The 16080-nt window shown below is 37.0% G+C and overlaps 1 protein-coding gene across 1 annotated transcript in view; it reads right to left on the bottom strand.

Annotated features, from left to right (window-relative positions):
• Positions 1–16080, bottom strand: part of ABCC4 (ATP binding cassette subfamily C member 4 (PEL blood group)) — a 157041-nt gene that overhangs the window by 87078 nt on the left and 53883 nt on the right. Inside the window, exons 16-19 of the mRNA XM_086771389.1 lie at positions 14729–14869; positions 13322–13359; positions 12860–12960; positions 9687–9833 (exon numbers count right to left, since the gene is read on the bottom strand). Of these exons, the coding sequence (XP_086627515.1) occupies positions 9687–9833; positions 12860–12960; positions 13322–13359; positions 14729–14869 (427 nt within the window). The remainder of the gene's footprint in view (positions 1–9686; positions 9834–12859; positions 12961–13321; positions 13360–14728; positions 14870–16080) is intronic.

Here is a 16080-nt window from a genome sequence, read left to right as displayed (position 1 = left end):
ATGGATTTGAAGAAGTTATATTATTTCATGCCAGAAAACTGTATATTTTACTCACTGAACCCTTAACCTCTATTACTGAAAGGATAATCCTACCATAACAAAGATGCCATTTGTACTTTATACTCAACAATAACTTAACCAAGTAAGCGCCATACAGCAAATCTGGTCTGAACAGGCACAGGAACTCCAGCACCTCAGTTTGCTTTTAGTTTCTCCTTCTGTAAACTGAAAGAAAGTTAGGCTCCTATCCCATTAGATGATGCATAGATTTACTCATGTTTACTGGTCATAATAAAAAGAATATGTTGTTCGTTAAGTTGCCCACCATTAAGGATACATTCCCCTATTTCAGTGAGAGGGAAGAGAAAGCAAAGATGAGTGATAGACAGCAATACCACTTCTGAAACTGTTCACTATCCCAGGTAATCAGAAGATCACTCCATACAAAACATTTAACATTCTAAACTCAATCTCTCTAAGTAAAGACAGACACTCACCACCTTCTCTCTAAAGACCAGTATGACAGATAATACACATAAGTGTACTGGAAGAAGAGATGAATGAGATAGTGTAAAGTTTCTTTACAGCTTTAAATGTTGATATTAAAAAGGAAGAGGGGGGGGAACACAACACTGAGCAAAAGCCCCCGGCATCTAATCACTTACTGTCCTCTGGGCATTTCCTAGAAAGGATAGAGTAAGAACAGTATTGCTGTATGAGAAATTATTTATGCCATCTTAAAAACAGATGTAGGAACTGTCTGAAAATTTTGACTGAATTGTATCTATTTTGGGTTGTGAACATTTGAACTAACAAACACAAAATTATGCTGAGAAATGAATACATGCAGGGACAAAGGAACATGTATCCCCGATGAAGGGAAGTTTACCACAAAGCAGAGGGGTTTTTTTCTTGCCTACGCACGAATTAGTAATATTCTACATTGCACTATTTGCATATTAAACAGACAATAACTTCATTGAGAAAAAACAGGTTTACCACACACAGAGAGAAATCTGATAAAAACAAAACTGAGGAAGAGAAGAGTTAAGCCATCTATCCTCCAACTATTACACCTTGTAATTGCCAGCAATAATGTCCATGTTCCAAATCTTCACCTTCTCAGTTTTCGATGAACCCTCAAATTATTCTGCACTCTGTACCTCAACACTAACACAGAGTAGTGAACATTTATGCTTGAAAGAGGGCAGGACAGCGTAAAAGGGTTGGGAGAAACAGAAGATTAGCATTCCCAGACACAGAAAGCAGACAATAAACTCAGGTACACAGTGGGTGAAAATTGACAAGGACCATGTTGATGGACAGGAAACCCATGAATTTATGAGGAGTTTAACTTCAAATTTCCTTTAAGTTTATGAATGTCACAAATGTTGCACAAGTAGCACATGATAAAAGCTCAAGTTTGAGGAATATTAGTGACCTCTGTATTCTTTTTTTTTTTTTTAACTGGCAAATAAGGAAGGATGAGGGAATGGTACAAGAAGATGACAAGCAGGTCAGTAGTCATTTGTGAGTCTTCTATAGAAGTGAAGACTCACTTCAATAGCAGTGAAAAGTCCAACACAAAACCAAAACCTCCTCTGCCATTCATAACACACTTCTCTGAATCAAACAGTTGAGAAGGAAGACTGACACCTTTCTCCCATATACCAGTCAGCCTGCTTCGCATGCTGGTTCCATGAATACAATTTCCTACCCAGCACGAGGCAAGTAACAGCTACAGCAACCTCAGCTTCTCCAGATGTTTCAGAAATCTCCTCACTCCACCACCTCTCCTTAGGGACCACCACAACTAAATATTCTGCTGAAGTCAAAATCAAAAGGTATGGCAACAAAAATATGAGAATCACAAATGAGAATCACCTAGGAAAATGTTCAACAAGAGCTCAAATTTAAATTAACATTAAAACAAACCTCCTTGAACCTGCCGCTTCCAGTTTCAAGCTACCTACCTTGAGGCTGGTATTGCCACAATTCATGTCCATTACATAATACCGTTCTAGTTACAGGACTATTGTCCAGTACACCTAATAAAACAAAAAAAAGTGTTCCTCATATGCTTGATGCTATTTTAAAACACTTTGTAAAGCTCTCTTAAAACTGCTCGCTGTCAACATATACAGCTTGTCATAATGCTGCCTGCTCTAAATATCACATTATCTTGCATAAAATGACATCAGAAATCAAAACCTGAAGGAGGTTCTACATATGTATTCACCTGAATACATAACAAAAAGTCTCTGACAAGGTACCTGCTGATTCTGATGGAAAAAAAGGACACTTAGGGAACACAGGGTAGAAGCAAGCAAGTAATGTCGCCTTGTACTGTTTGCAAATAGCTTAGTAATTCTCTATCAAGTTTCATTTTTTAAACTGAAGTCAAGCTCGATTCAATACCTCCACTTCCCTAACTGCTGATTCCTATCCTTTGGTTTTTACTCTGGATTGCCAGAACAAGCAGATTCTCATACAACATCCATTCTTTTCTACATTAAAATTTTAATTTTGGATCGAGAAGTGCCTTTTGTTTCCAAACACTCTCCAAGATCACCACAGGCACAAACTAATCTTCACTTGTTGCATAATCTGCAAGATGCTGGCAATCTGAATTAAAAAAAAAAAAAAAAAGAAAAAAGAAAAAAAAGACTAATTAATTCACTCAGATGCTGCAGTGCAGAATACCTATGATCATCCAGGAGAAAGATTTCTGTGCAGTATAACGCAGAACAGTGCTAATGAAATGATGAAAGGAGTTTGCACTGTGAGAGTATTAGTTTTATTTTAATTTACAGCCATTCAGATTAAAAAAACCCAACCAAACAAACAAACAAAAACCCAACACCAAAATGGGCTGGTTTTACTGCAAACACCACAATGGTCTAACTGTGGCTGTGTGTCCGTAAGAGACAGCAATGAAAGGTTATGGCACAGGAAAGAGCCCAGAAGAGCCAAGAGCCTGATGTGTAGGGCTTTCACCTGGGATGGGGGAGCCACGTGTTCAAGGTCCACATTAAATCAGAGAAGGAGAAGATCTGGGCTGCCTTCCCCACATTCCACATACGGGCTCTCACCACCTGGTTATTCATTATCCCTGCCTTGCTGTTCCCCAAAATAATTTTTTTTTTTAGAAACGCTTCTGCCTTGTTCCAAGGTGGGATGAAAGTGTGGTTGATAAGTTTTTCCTCATTTCTCAAAAATGCTCATTTCCCACCCAGAACAGCCATCCATGAACAGCAAGAGTGGAGGTCCTATCCATGTGGTGCCTCCAATCCCCACTATCCACAGCAATCACAGCAGCATCCAGCAATTTTTAAGCAGATTAAAAATAGCAAAAAAGGTATGTATTTAAAATAGTTGTTATCAAAGCCAAAAAATCCCTCCATCCTTCAGATTACCTCTAAAAGCTTATTTGCAGCCTCATCACCTCAGCTAGGCCTTCTTTTTAGGCCCCTTGCAGTTTTGCCATCTATATCATTGCACTCTCTCCCTCTATTTTCAAGTGTCTCCACCCAACATTTCCTTCCTCCTTGCCACAAATCTCATCAAAATAGTTGCCATCTATGTGAGACTAAAATACAACTCTGACTTCAGTTTCCCGCTACACTTGCGGGAAAGATATGCCTCTGCGCAGTCTCCTAAAGCCAATACTTGTAATTAGGTTTAATTTTAGTTAGGTATCTCTGTCTTGGTTGACTCCTCCATGCCTCCTTTTTGCTCGGCTGAGGTGGGGCGAGAGCAGCGCTCTCCGTAGTCGCTTCAGCAAATGAAAAAAATGAGACTTTGCAGTATCTGGGCAGGTCAGCATACGGTCAGAAATGAGTTTCGCAGCAGGCTGCTTTCCCCACCAGGGGATCTTAATGTGGAGAAGATAGAAAATCTCTGTGAAGAGACGTGAAATCTTGTGCCAGGAAAGCAGGAGACTGCACTTGGAAGTAGTTGTCAGTACAAGCTTCATGCTATTTCCCTATCAAATAATGCCCTGTCCCCTCCTACAAACAGCTTTTCTGTAAACCTTTTAATTTTATCTCCTATATTAAGCATAAATAAGGTGAGCACTGACTTGGTGAACTGAAAATGTAATGGGCTTGTCTCATCAGTTTACAGCCAAGTTTCAGACAATTATTATTGCAGAGAAAAAGACAGAGTTGAATTGAGTTACGCTAATAGATAATTTATGTAAACATAACTCCCAAGTATTGTTTACTAACTTTAAAGACTACTCCTATAGCAACCAACTTTATAAGGTTCCTGACAGAACCGTAATGGTGATAAAACACATGGAAGCATAAGACTATTTAAACTCTTAACAAAAGCCATGATAGTACTAATAGTAAATGAGCAACTCCCACAAAATATCATTTAATATTCACGCCCTGATAAGATTTAAAGTACATATCACCATTGTTATATGAAAAAACATTAAAGTTTTTTTTTTTTTTTAACACATGTAGCAACCTAACAGGTTTTAATTACCACACCTACTTCGGTGACGAGCTGTTCCACTCAAACACCCAAACATAATATTTACAACATTGTGCGGTTGTTAAGTATCTTGATGATTGATGGAACCTATTGTGTTGCCATCTTAATAACAACAAATGCAAGTGATTACCAACACGGAAGAGAGAATCTGTGTTTTTATTTTACAACAAAAGGCTGTCCTATAGGGACTTCTTTTCAACATAAACTAACAAACCTGGGCACACCTGAATGTGCTTTAGAGCCTGGCACAGAGAGTAAAAAAACAAAGTCTCTGCTGCTTTAAGGACAATGTATTTTTTTTGTGTTAGCTTAAGAGAACACGAAAGCTGCCAAAAGAGCTGGTATAGTTGTTCCACAATCCCACAGAATTCATCTTGACCACAAGGAAATACCTGAAAACTGCATCAGAAAGATAGCACAGATCTTTCCGAAAAAAAAAGAAAGCAATTGAGTCATTGAGTCAAATAAGAATACAATACATTTTCTGGCATCACTACTGAATATTTATATCAGTGATGAATGAGACTACAAATGAAATATTTTAACATGAAGCTTTGCCTTGTTAACTGCATGATATGGCAAAACACCACCTCGTGTAAATCACAGGGTTTGAGACCAGTATTTCTTGTTTAAACATGCTACTTGTTCAGCAGAATCACTTGTGTGAACAAGTATATATTAATGTACGCTAACTAGAGCAGTTTCACTATCCAACTGATAGAGTATAATTTAACAACCACATTATCAGCATTGTAATTTTCAGAATGCTGAAATTTCACATTTGTTGCAAATATTCTATGGTTTAAATACTTTAACAACGTTGCTCATTTGATGCTTCTGTCAGATAAAATGCAGATAGACACTTGTGCACTGATGAACATGTTTTTAATCCTATAAAGAAACTTTCTCTGTCAAATTACAGGTGTTTCAACACTTGATTTATGAACACCATAATTAAAATCTTTATGCCTTAAAGAAAAACAAACTCTTCATTAAAACAACAGCTTGCTTTCACATTTTTATCTTTTAATATTCAGAGTTTGCTTTTATATGCTGCTATTAGCTATCAGTTTGACATGTCATTTCTGGCTGCTACGACAGGAGAATATTTCTCTTTATAACCTGGTCAAACCTCAAAGTCTGAGTAAGCACCCAAAGGGATCAATGTTTATTTAATGCTTCCACAAAGCATCTGTGGGAAGAAAAAAAAGCTGCTAATTTAACAGGTAGAGGACAATCATCACACAATTCAGTGCTTTCTATTTTTAGGAAGGCCAGAAATGCTGCAATGTCTGCCAAAAAAAAATTCTCCTCTTTCTATGAACTCTCAGAACCAAGAGTTTGTAGAGATATAGTTTTAAAAAAAAAGAAAAAGAAAATAAGAACTAGATTTTCACACACATTCTATAGTGATTCTGGTTCAATTTGAATTTTAGACAGATCCATGGAGGGGGAAGAGGTTCCTATTTTATCTGAAAAAATTCATGCATATCATTCATTCATTCGTTCTTACAGCACCCATCAGCACAGCACCAGCAGGTTTCAGTTTCCTAAATTCAATGCAATTCAAAATTACACACAATCTCCACTAAAACTACCATTACTGAAAGTGATGCAGTTACACATTAGCATCCCTTCTCTAAAGAAATCTCTGTCCCCAAATCCCAGAAAAGAACAATTCATCTACAAGCTAAGCAAGTAATCTTGACTCAAATCCTGAAGCTTGTCAAAACTAGCATCTCCTAAACTACCACTAAAAAACTAATTTCAAAAGAGGGAACTCCTAATTCAAGTCACTGCTGCTGAAGTCCTGGTCCCTTTTACCTAGCTTTTTATCAAATTAGTTTTGAAATGTTACAAAATATCTTGAAAAAGAAATTAAAAGGAATATTGGCTGAAAGTCCCCTTGACAGCACCAAAGCATCAGATTCTATAGGGTTATCTGACTTTTGGCCACTAATTACAAAGCCAACAAAGTGCCGGAACTCAGCTCTACATGAAGCTGAAAAGCTTACCATGTAAAAGATTAAGAGAAAATATTATACTTGCAGATAATGAGGACAACTGAACAGAATCACATTACTGTTGCTCAGCGGTGAGGTTGAAAATTCACTCCTCAAATATCACCTCTAAAAACATAACAGATAAATTTTGTTATCCTTCTAACAAGCTGCTGTAATGCTAGACTAGGATAAAACAGATCATGCTGCCCTCTTGTGCTAGACGTGCACAGAAATCAACCCCTTTATTCCTGCAAGAGACACATGAAGAGGAATATATAAAGCACTCACTACGAAGTAGAAAACCTCCACGTTTTCCTCTTTACAGATACCTTAACATACAAGCAACTCCCTCACTGGGATTTGAATAGAAGAGTAAAGGAAATTTCAGGGGAACAAGTCAAATTTTACCTGCCAAAAAATAAAGTAAATGAGTTCTGTCAACCAGCACAGACAAGTCAGATGTGATAAATCCTAAAATACAACCATGTAATCTCTAACTTCCCATCAAGCTTTCACTATAGCTGTTTAAGTGATGCTACATAGATACTTACTGATAAATTTGAATTTCAGTCATAAATATCCGATCATTCTTTCTGAATGCTGGATAACACAATAAGCTTTAGTTACCTAGGATTATCGGCTCAATAGGGTTAGGTTAAGTGCTTAAGAAAGAAAGAGACAGTCATTTATTAATAAGGTTCCTCCAATGCAAATATCTTAAAACAGTAACATCTAACTATTTTTAGATCTATGTCAAATTTCAGAAAGGTGAAATCTATGTATATACAAATACTTTTGGGTGGGAAGGGAGAAAGGAGAGGGTTCTTCATATTCTTCTGTCTCTGCTATACAATCCAGGTTCCAAAAATACATTCAAGTTCTTATATCATCTGGTTACTCTTCCCTTTACGACCTTCTCCTTCCTATATATCGCTAATGCGATCTGTAAAAAGAGATCTTGGTCTCATGCCTAAACTGATTCACAAAACAGAATTCTCTTAGAAATAAGTAATTTCATTTATTCACCACGACTGATTGGAACTACACTGCTGGGAGCTGACAGACATGTCATGATTCACCACATATTTCCATTTCCTAATGTCGACTCCCTGATGCTGCTCATTAGTCTGTTTCCCCAATAAGAACTACCGAGAGCTTGGGATGTCTATTTATTTAAGTTTCCTTCCTCGACTTTGGAACATGGATCACTGTGTGTTCAAAATACTGATCGTGGCATTTTTTTAATTGCTGATTATTTTTGGAGAAATAAATCAGCAAAAGTCAGTTCAGCAATTGCTTCTGCTGAGGTTGTAAAGACCTCACACAAATACTGAGAACATGCTGGATGCCTAAATGACAAATCTGTCACTGCAGTATCAGCTTTGCTAATATGGGATATGATAACTAATAGCTTGACTTGGCTATTACAATCACAAACCTAGAAAAAGGAGCCTTTAGTAATTTCTTTTTAGTACGCCTTTCATAGCCTTAGAAAAAGAAAAGAGAGAAAATAAAACTCCTAATTAAACAAACCTCACCCCAATGTAAGAAAACAGCATCTGAAGTTCTGAAAGATAAATACACAATAAAAAAACCACGTAAATTAGACAATGAAACACAGATGTTAAAAAAACTAGAATTTCAGAACCATTACATGCTGCAGTTCTGAACAAGAGCATCATCTCACATGTCGTCTTTTCTCTTTTCTTTTTTCCTTTTTCAAAAGATGTATAGACCAGAACAGCAGTCCCTTTCTATGCTACCATGACCAAAAGAAAGATGAATGGAAAAAATATATGCACACTGAAGTTAATCTTCTATTATAAAATATCTGCTGATAAATAGAAATACGGATCTGTAAGTCATGACAGTGTGTGAATACCAGCGATAGGCAGGTTTTATGAATGCGGCTCTTTTACAAAGCACTGCTAATTTGAGCTTCACAGTATGTTACAAAGCCAACTGTTATTTATTGCTTTATATTATCCCTGATGCTTACTCTGTAGTTCTGTTTCTTATGATGATCCATGTTTATAGGCATTCTTACAAGATTATTATGTATTACCTTGAAAATACAGTTACTGCATATGACATGCAAAAAAAAAAAAAAAAAAAAAGGGAAAGAAAAAAAAAAAGAGGAAAATCTATCTACCTGACAACAAACTCCTCAGTACTATGATTTATTGTGATGTACGTGCTCTCACTGGCTCTCCACTAAGCCATTTCCTGAGCTTATGGCTTCACTTCTAATTCTTTGCAGTGGCCTTGAATTTACACTATCACAGACTCTCAGTACAGGGAGACCAGCCTTAAAACTTGTGCAGTTGTAGATTTTCTTTTTTAAAGGGGAAACTGTACATGTTTCATTCATCATATTATAGACATTAAACTTTTCTCTACATGATTTTTTTTTCCTGAAAATATTACTAATTTTAATAACTACTCTGAAACAATAAAGCTATCCCTATATATCCTTACAATCGTTAAACAGCTTCTGGAACTATGAGAAAAAGCCTACGTTCCTCTTCTTCCACAGAGTGAAGGCCATCAGATTTCCATTGCTTATGTAAGACTGGCTACTAAATCAGTACCACCCCACTTTCACTGTCTTCACTCTGCTCCAGCTTCTCTGTCACTTCTTTTGAAGAACATAAGGATCTGGATTCTAGTTTTAAATGGCATGCTTTATGCTTTTATCCATTCTGGAAGGATAGTGTAAGCTACACAGTTTCTCAACAACTGTCAATCACCACATATGCTTAAAATTATTTCTTAAAAGAGCAAATAGTTCTTGGGCTCAAGCTTTCACAGAAAAACACAAAAAAGGCATCCATCCCCACAAAACGCATGCATACACATTCAGTGTACGGAAGAGACTCCTGTGTAACTGAACCAGAACATCAGCAATGCAACCAGTAGGTCAATGTACAACAATGTACAATTCATTTTTCTCTAGACTGCATTTGAAAAGAGTAAGATCCACCACCAATAAGCAGTCAACATTCTGACTCTTAGATTTTAAAAGACCACATTTAAATTGAAATATTTTAATTAAAAGAAGCAAAAAACCCCCACAAATGTGCAAAAATACTATAAATTTATAATTGCCCAGAAATAGTATAGTTAACATAAACAATGAAGTACATTAAATATTAAGATATTTTTTACTATCAAACTTACCTATAGGATTTCTGTCAAAAAACAAGACAGGAGCTCTCAAAATGGATTGAAACATTTTGTTGTGTAAAGTCTGACCAGAATTAACAAGAACTTGAAACACCAGAAGACTTCTTATTATGCCAAACAATATCGTAGCCACTGTTAAACCTGAAATTAAAAAAAAAAAACATGGACAGGGCATACATACAGATATGTAAATTTCATAAGGAAAAAGAAATTTAAAAATAAAAATGAACGAAAACCAAATTTTGTTGATTTCTGTATACAGCAAGAATCCTAATTTAAGCCTAGGGACTCACACTGAGCACAGAACATAGACATCTTATATCTGTCACTAGCTTCAGTTACTATCATATCATCGATTTAAACTTTCTCTTTTTCAGTTTGAAGGAATTAGTACTTTATAGAAATGTAGAAAATGTCTGTTAACCCATAAAATAAATCTTTATTAAAACCTTCTGCATAACAGCTCTGCTAAGAAATTCATTTCACAGTGCTGTGTATAATTGTGGCTTGCAGAGGTCACTGTGAAGATTCAACGTTTGCCAGCAGGTATTAACCAAGTAATACACACATAGCTATTTAGAGACAACCCTGAGTTATTCTCAATCAGCCCAAACCACTCATGCCATTCTTCCCTTTGTGAACCACATCAAATCATTTAAATTATGTGTATTTCTTTAACGTAGTATATGATGCATCCCTTATGCTACATGAAATAGAGCCCTTCTAGGGAACTAGTCTGCAGGCTGTTTGTCTTTCTTCTGGGCACATCTCCACTTACAAGACAGGGCTGCTACAGGGCAAAAGATGGAAACAAAGAATGATGAGATTGCTGCTGCTCTGTTTGCTGTGCGTAACCTGCAACATGCCTACCCAAGTTCCCAGTTGATGATGGTGAACAGTGAAGGTGTTAACCTGACACTTGGCAGTGCTTCAGGCTCCAGGTGATCTGCTCCAGAAACGGAGTAGAGTCATCACAAGCCCAGATGCTCAGGCCTTGAGGACACCCTTAAGTTAGACCCCAACTATCAACATTAAACATTACCTGTTTTAAGGACAGGTTAAAACTGGACACAATTCAGGTACAGCCACAGTAACAGTGGGAAAGATTGAGGTTTTAAATTACATGATGTGGTTAAGTCAAGCAGTTACACCATCCTGCTTACTGCTGTATGCTCCCAGGATGCAAGAAAAGGTATCACTGTTTGATTCGTCTGCTCACAGTTTATTGCCCGTGTTCTGCGTGGTGTTGTTTTCAAGAAAAAAAAAACCACGGCCGAGATGGGAGCTTGTTTGCCTTGTCCTGACTGCTGTATTCCGGGCCAGGTAAAAGAAAACCACTTTTCCAAGAGTAACTGCACACACCCAACAGGAAAACTGGGTCATGCAAAAAGGGAGCAGAAGAGGTACTAAGCAGGAGGCTGTAGCAGAGCCCATGCCTAACAGTGGTCTGTGGGAGCGACGGGAGGAGACGGAGCATGTCCTGGGAACCCCTCATCTCTGTACAACTTCACTCAGACTTGGAAGCCACTGGAAGCTGCTGCCATGACCCTCACCAAACAAATCCTTGAAAAGACCTAATGGTTGGGGAGAAGGGGGCAGAACGAGACTTACTTTCAAGTCCTTCATCCAGTCTGTCTCACACCTCAGGTTTTTGCTTTCCCTGTTTACAAGCTTACTACCCTAGCATGAGAAAGACAAGGACTCTTTGCATGCTCACATTATAGAAAAGGTGTGGAATTGGTACCTCAGTTTTAGCCAGCAAGGTTTCCCATTAACAGAAATTTTACTCTTCTAAATCTTTGTCTCATAGAAACAAAAAGGACTAGGAAGGAACTACCACAGTGATTTTTTTTCTTTTTTCCAAACACTGAGAATCAGAAACAAAAATGTTATATTATTTTATACAGTTTCAGAGATTTAGAAGAAGGTAAGTTAGACTTCATATGAAATCTTTTTGTAACTTTTTCTACTTCATTTGCAATTTTGTGTAGGTAACTCAATGCTGTCTGTTCGATGACTGCAAACATCTCACTAAGCCATCTGAGCATTTCAATATAAAGGTAACTTTTGTTGTTCTGCTATCTAGAACAAAATTTGCCTTAAGGAATAAAGTTTTCCATAATGTGGTTTAGGTTATATGGTCAGAGAAAGCCAAGTTTGCCACACTTAATCATACTGTGCAGCCCTCTGGAATGGCTCATGAAATAAGACACTACACAGAGAAAATAAGAGCCAAATTTATCTGGCTCCTAAATTGTTGCACCCCAAGCTAAGCACTATGTTTCCTGTCAAGCACTTCAGACACATGGATTCCCAAAAAAAAAACCTAAACAAAAAATCCTCCACCTATCCTCTCCCCTATGAGAGAGATTTCTGAATACAGCCAATGCATATTCTTCTGCTATTCCACCTGTTTTTTCAGACCTATCACTTACTTCTCCATCAAGAAATGACCATGCCATACAAAACTGCACATCACTAGAAGTGCTAAATAGCAGTCTGAGAGCGTATTTCTACACGTTATTTTTATATGCCAATTTTTACTACATTTCAGAGCAGTATTTCAAGGTGTATGGATGCCTGAATACAGATCAATGTCCTTTTTTGGATATTCAGAAGCATACAGGTACCTACTGAAATATATCGAAGTGGTTTTTAACATCCTGCTTTGCATAGCCATCTAGGATGCCTTTTAAAACCTGGTTCTTTTGCGATGGCGCTTCAGAAGTGTAGATATGCCAGAATGTAGCCATGCCAAATTTTAGAACAGTGCAGAATGAAGATCCATTTCTAATCCCTCCTGCCCATCCATATAATGACTGAAGATTTAGCTCAATGACCTATTAATATAGACAAAAACCACAACCTTACAGTGACTGACTTTTTGAATACTCAATTCCTAGTTTGCTTTCCAAAATCCAGGTAAAGCAAATTAAGAGCCTGCATTCAACCTATTTCTTCTGTTAGATTTTTAAAATTTTATTTATTCCAATTAATTTAGCCAGGCAGCAAGACCAAGGCTCCTAATCTGTTAAGACATTACTCAGTTACTGCTTGAAATCACATTTCCCCATATTGTCGTTGCTTCACACCTCTCAAAAGTGTTTATTATAACAGGTCAGCGAATAAATAGTTCCTTAGGCATACACATGTGCATGTGTAATTACCTGCGTAAATTCCCAAATAAAAGTTAAGGTCTAGATGTTCAGTCTCATTTGCTCCATTATTTCCATTTGTTGTGACATTCAGCTTTTCTTGATGGCTTGCCCTGTGGAAATGCATACAGAAGATAGCAATCATCAAATCACATCCTGCAAATATTCATGAGTACATTTAATTGTTTCTAGATTCAACTCTGCTGAAATCTTTAGTTCAAAAGACCCCACGTACTGATGTTGTCATGCATCACACCATGAGTAGAAGCTATCACAGGCTACACTTCAGCATAAAGTTGAAATGTTTTTCCACACACAAAATGAGTGAAAATCAGAAAAAGATCAAGCGTATTCTGCAGTTTCCTAGAACAGGGGTTGCCCCCACCACCACCTACACAACATTGATTTCTATTAGACAAACAGTACTTGACTGAAAAGGCAGGAACAACTGACCAGTTATCATCATTAACTTACCAGTAAGAAAGCCACCAGTCCTGGAGTACATATGCCACCTTGAGTGAAAGAGGCAAATACAAGAATCATCTTACATAATGAAAAAAAATATTACAGAATTAAATTTCCTTGCTATTCTTTCATGTTCTCTGGGAAAACATCACATATTCAGGAAAGCATGCCATCCAGTCTTTCAAGACCAGTAGCAATTTGCAAAGCACATTAGAAGGTACATTAAAATCCTCTACAAACCTTAAATTACCTTACATGATAGCAAACTAAAGGAAAGCAATGCACTTAAGCAAACAAAATAGAGTAGCTCTTCCTAATGTATGTTAATTGCACATTAAAGAACTCATTTTTTCAGTTCCTGAATTTGCTACTAGAGATATTCCAAAAATGCTTTTTGATTAACAAACTTTCTGATGTTACCAGTCCAGAAATTTGTGTTTACAGGAGATAATTACCAGAAACAGGGTTGAAAAAGGATGAGAGAAGAGAGGGAAGGAAAAAACTCCTACTGCCACCTTCCTTCTGTGCCGAGAGGCGACTACAAACTTTTAACAGAGTAATTTATCTCAAAATGCACCTCTCTTCACATGAATTTGAAGTTCTGGGTAGTCTACTGCAGAGATTTGATCTTGCTCAGCTATCTTTCCAGTAGACTCAATTCAAGGACAACCAAAGAGGAAGTAACATGTCTAAATAGACAGACTATTTTTTACAGCCAAGATCAATCATTTCCATGAAATGAATTTAAGCTTTCTCAGCAGGAAACAGAAAAAGGCAATAAGCTATCTTCACACAGCTTCCTCAGCTCACTATTTCTTCCAGTAAGTTTCAAAATAATTTTCCTTGTTTAAAAATTCTTTTACTTACCTGCTACAGTCTGCATTACACACAGTATTTGCCTATCCTCTTCCTTGCTTTCTTCTTCTGCTAAAGAGTGACCCTCCTTCTAGCTCTTCTCATAACCTGCACTTATCAGCGGATGAGTTTTCTTTTTAACATTTCTGTCAGACTCTCTCCTCCCATACCCAGTCAATCTCTTCACCCTCTTCAAACGGAAATATATTGATTGTTCATATTTTGTTAAAGACTACTTCTTACAGCTTATGATTTTGTTCTGTATCTCCAAAAATTAGACTGGCTTATAATTTCTGTGCCATGCTGCCAGCAAAATACTTATTTTATTGAAGTATTAAAATTGTTGAAATAAGGATCAGTGGAAGACCTCTTAATGCTATAGCAAAACTCCATGCTGTGATACATAAAATTTGACTGAGTATACTAAAAAAATTATTAAAGAACACCATGCTCCCAACCATTTAAAATGAAACATCACAGTGACAAGCATACACTATGCTAGAAAGAAAAAAGGCGAATCCAAAATACATTCAGTATTATTCGTGGCTCCCAAAAACCTACCTGTGCCAAAATATTGAATACTAAAAGTATAAAAATCACAAAGTAGTTTGCTCCTGCAGTGAAATATTTTCTGTAAACCTTAAAGTTTATTTTTCCTTCAGAGCGACTCTCCTCTGGCACTGCAGCCAGTGCATTTTCTGCCTGGAAAATAAAACAGAATAAAAACCATCAACCTTGCAGTTACAGATTCAGACTAAGCCACTTGAAAATTATGGTTCAGAATTAGCAAACAATTAAGTAAGGAGATAAAAAGATTAAGTATATAAAACCTTTAAATATTGGAACTATAGCTTTGACCAAAAAACATTAGTCTCAGTTCAGTAATACTGAAAAATCTACTCTGCCTAATGACACCGTGAAGACTTTATTTTGCATTGTATCACAGTATGTAACATGACTTCACTTACAGCCGGAAATATTTACTCTAACTGTCCATTAAATCAGGTTTTTCTTTTCTTATACACTACCTTCAGTCATAGCAGCTCTGGAAACTGAGGCCTTGGCTTGGGAAAAATCTGTTTTCAGAATGCAAGTGTGGGTAAACTTTCCTTTTCAGAAAAGTATTTAAAGTAAATACTCTTCTGCAAGTATGCACCAAAATCAAACAACATATGCCCAGAGCAACAGATTACCCATAAAGTTCTAATAGTCTCCTTGTAAGTACCAAAAGCATCTGTTAATAAGGAAAACAAGTAAAATGACAAATGAGAAGTCATAGTAAGTAAACAATGGATGTGGGACACACAGACAGAAAAGCAAAAAATGAGACAGACATAAAGAAAGTAAAAGAACTATTCAAATGAACAAAATTCTGATTTTTTTTTTATAGTATATGTGATAGATAAACTAGCACCAGTTCAGTGGACACATAACACTTGATTTTGTTGTCAGCAGACATAACTGTACAAGAGCAGTGGAATCAACAGACCTAACTTAGATGTGAAAAAAGAAATCCTACCTACTTGCCTATAAAAGAAGAGAGGTCTGTCTTGGTTTTTTGTTTCTCTACCTCCCTCCCACCTCCCCATCCAATAGCTCTAACGCTGCTAAAAAGTTTGACACACTTTTGTGGATTTAATAGTGGAGTCACCACTGGAATATTAATAATATCAGACAAGTTTACTGCTTTCGGGGGTAAAACCATGCCTCCAACAAGGTACCAAAACCAAAAAGTCTGTAGCTTTATTTTTTTTTCCTGTATCTCACCGCTTATTATTATAGGAATGCTTCCTGCATGCAACAGAGCTGATGCTGAGCCTGAACAAACTCACTCTGCCGGGTTTGAACAGAACAGCGCAGAGCTGTGGGATGCCTGCCCTCTGCAGCCCGGGTGGCAGGACTGCTAGTCAGGC

This window comes from Chlamydotis macqueenii, chromosome 1, assembly GCF_036417535.1.
Source record: "Chlamydotis macqueenii isolate bChlMac1 chromosome 1, bChlMac1.mat, whole genome shotgun sequence".
Classification (NCBI taxonomy): Eukaryota; Metazoa; Chordata; class Aves; order Otidiformes; family Otididae; genus Chlamydotis; species Chlamydotis macqueenii.
The sequence above is the reverse complement of the archived record's forward strand: the minus strand, read 5'-3'. Positions and strand labels throughout refer to the sequence as shown.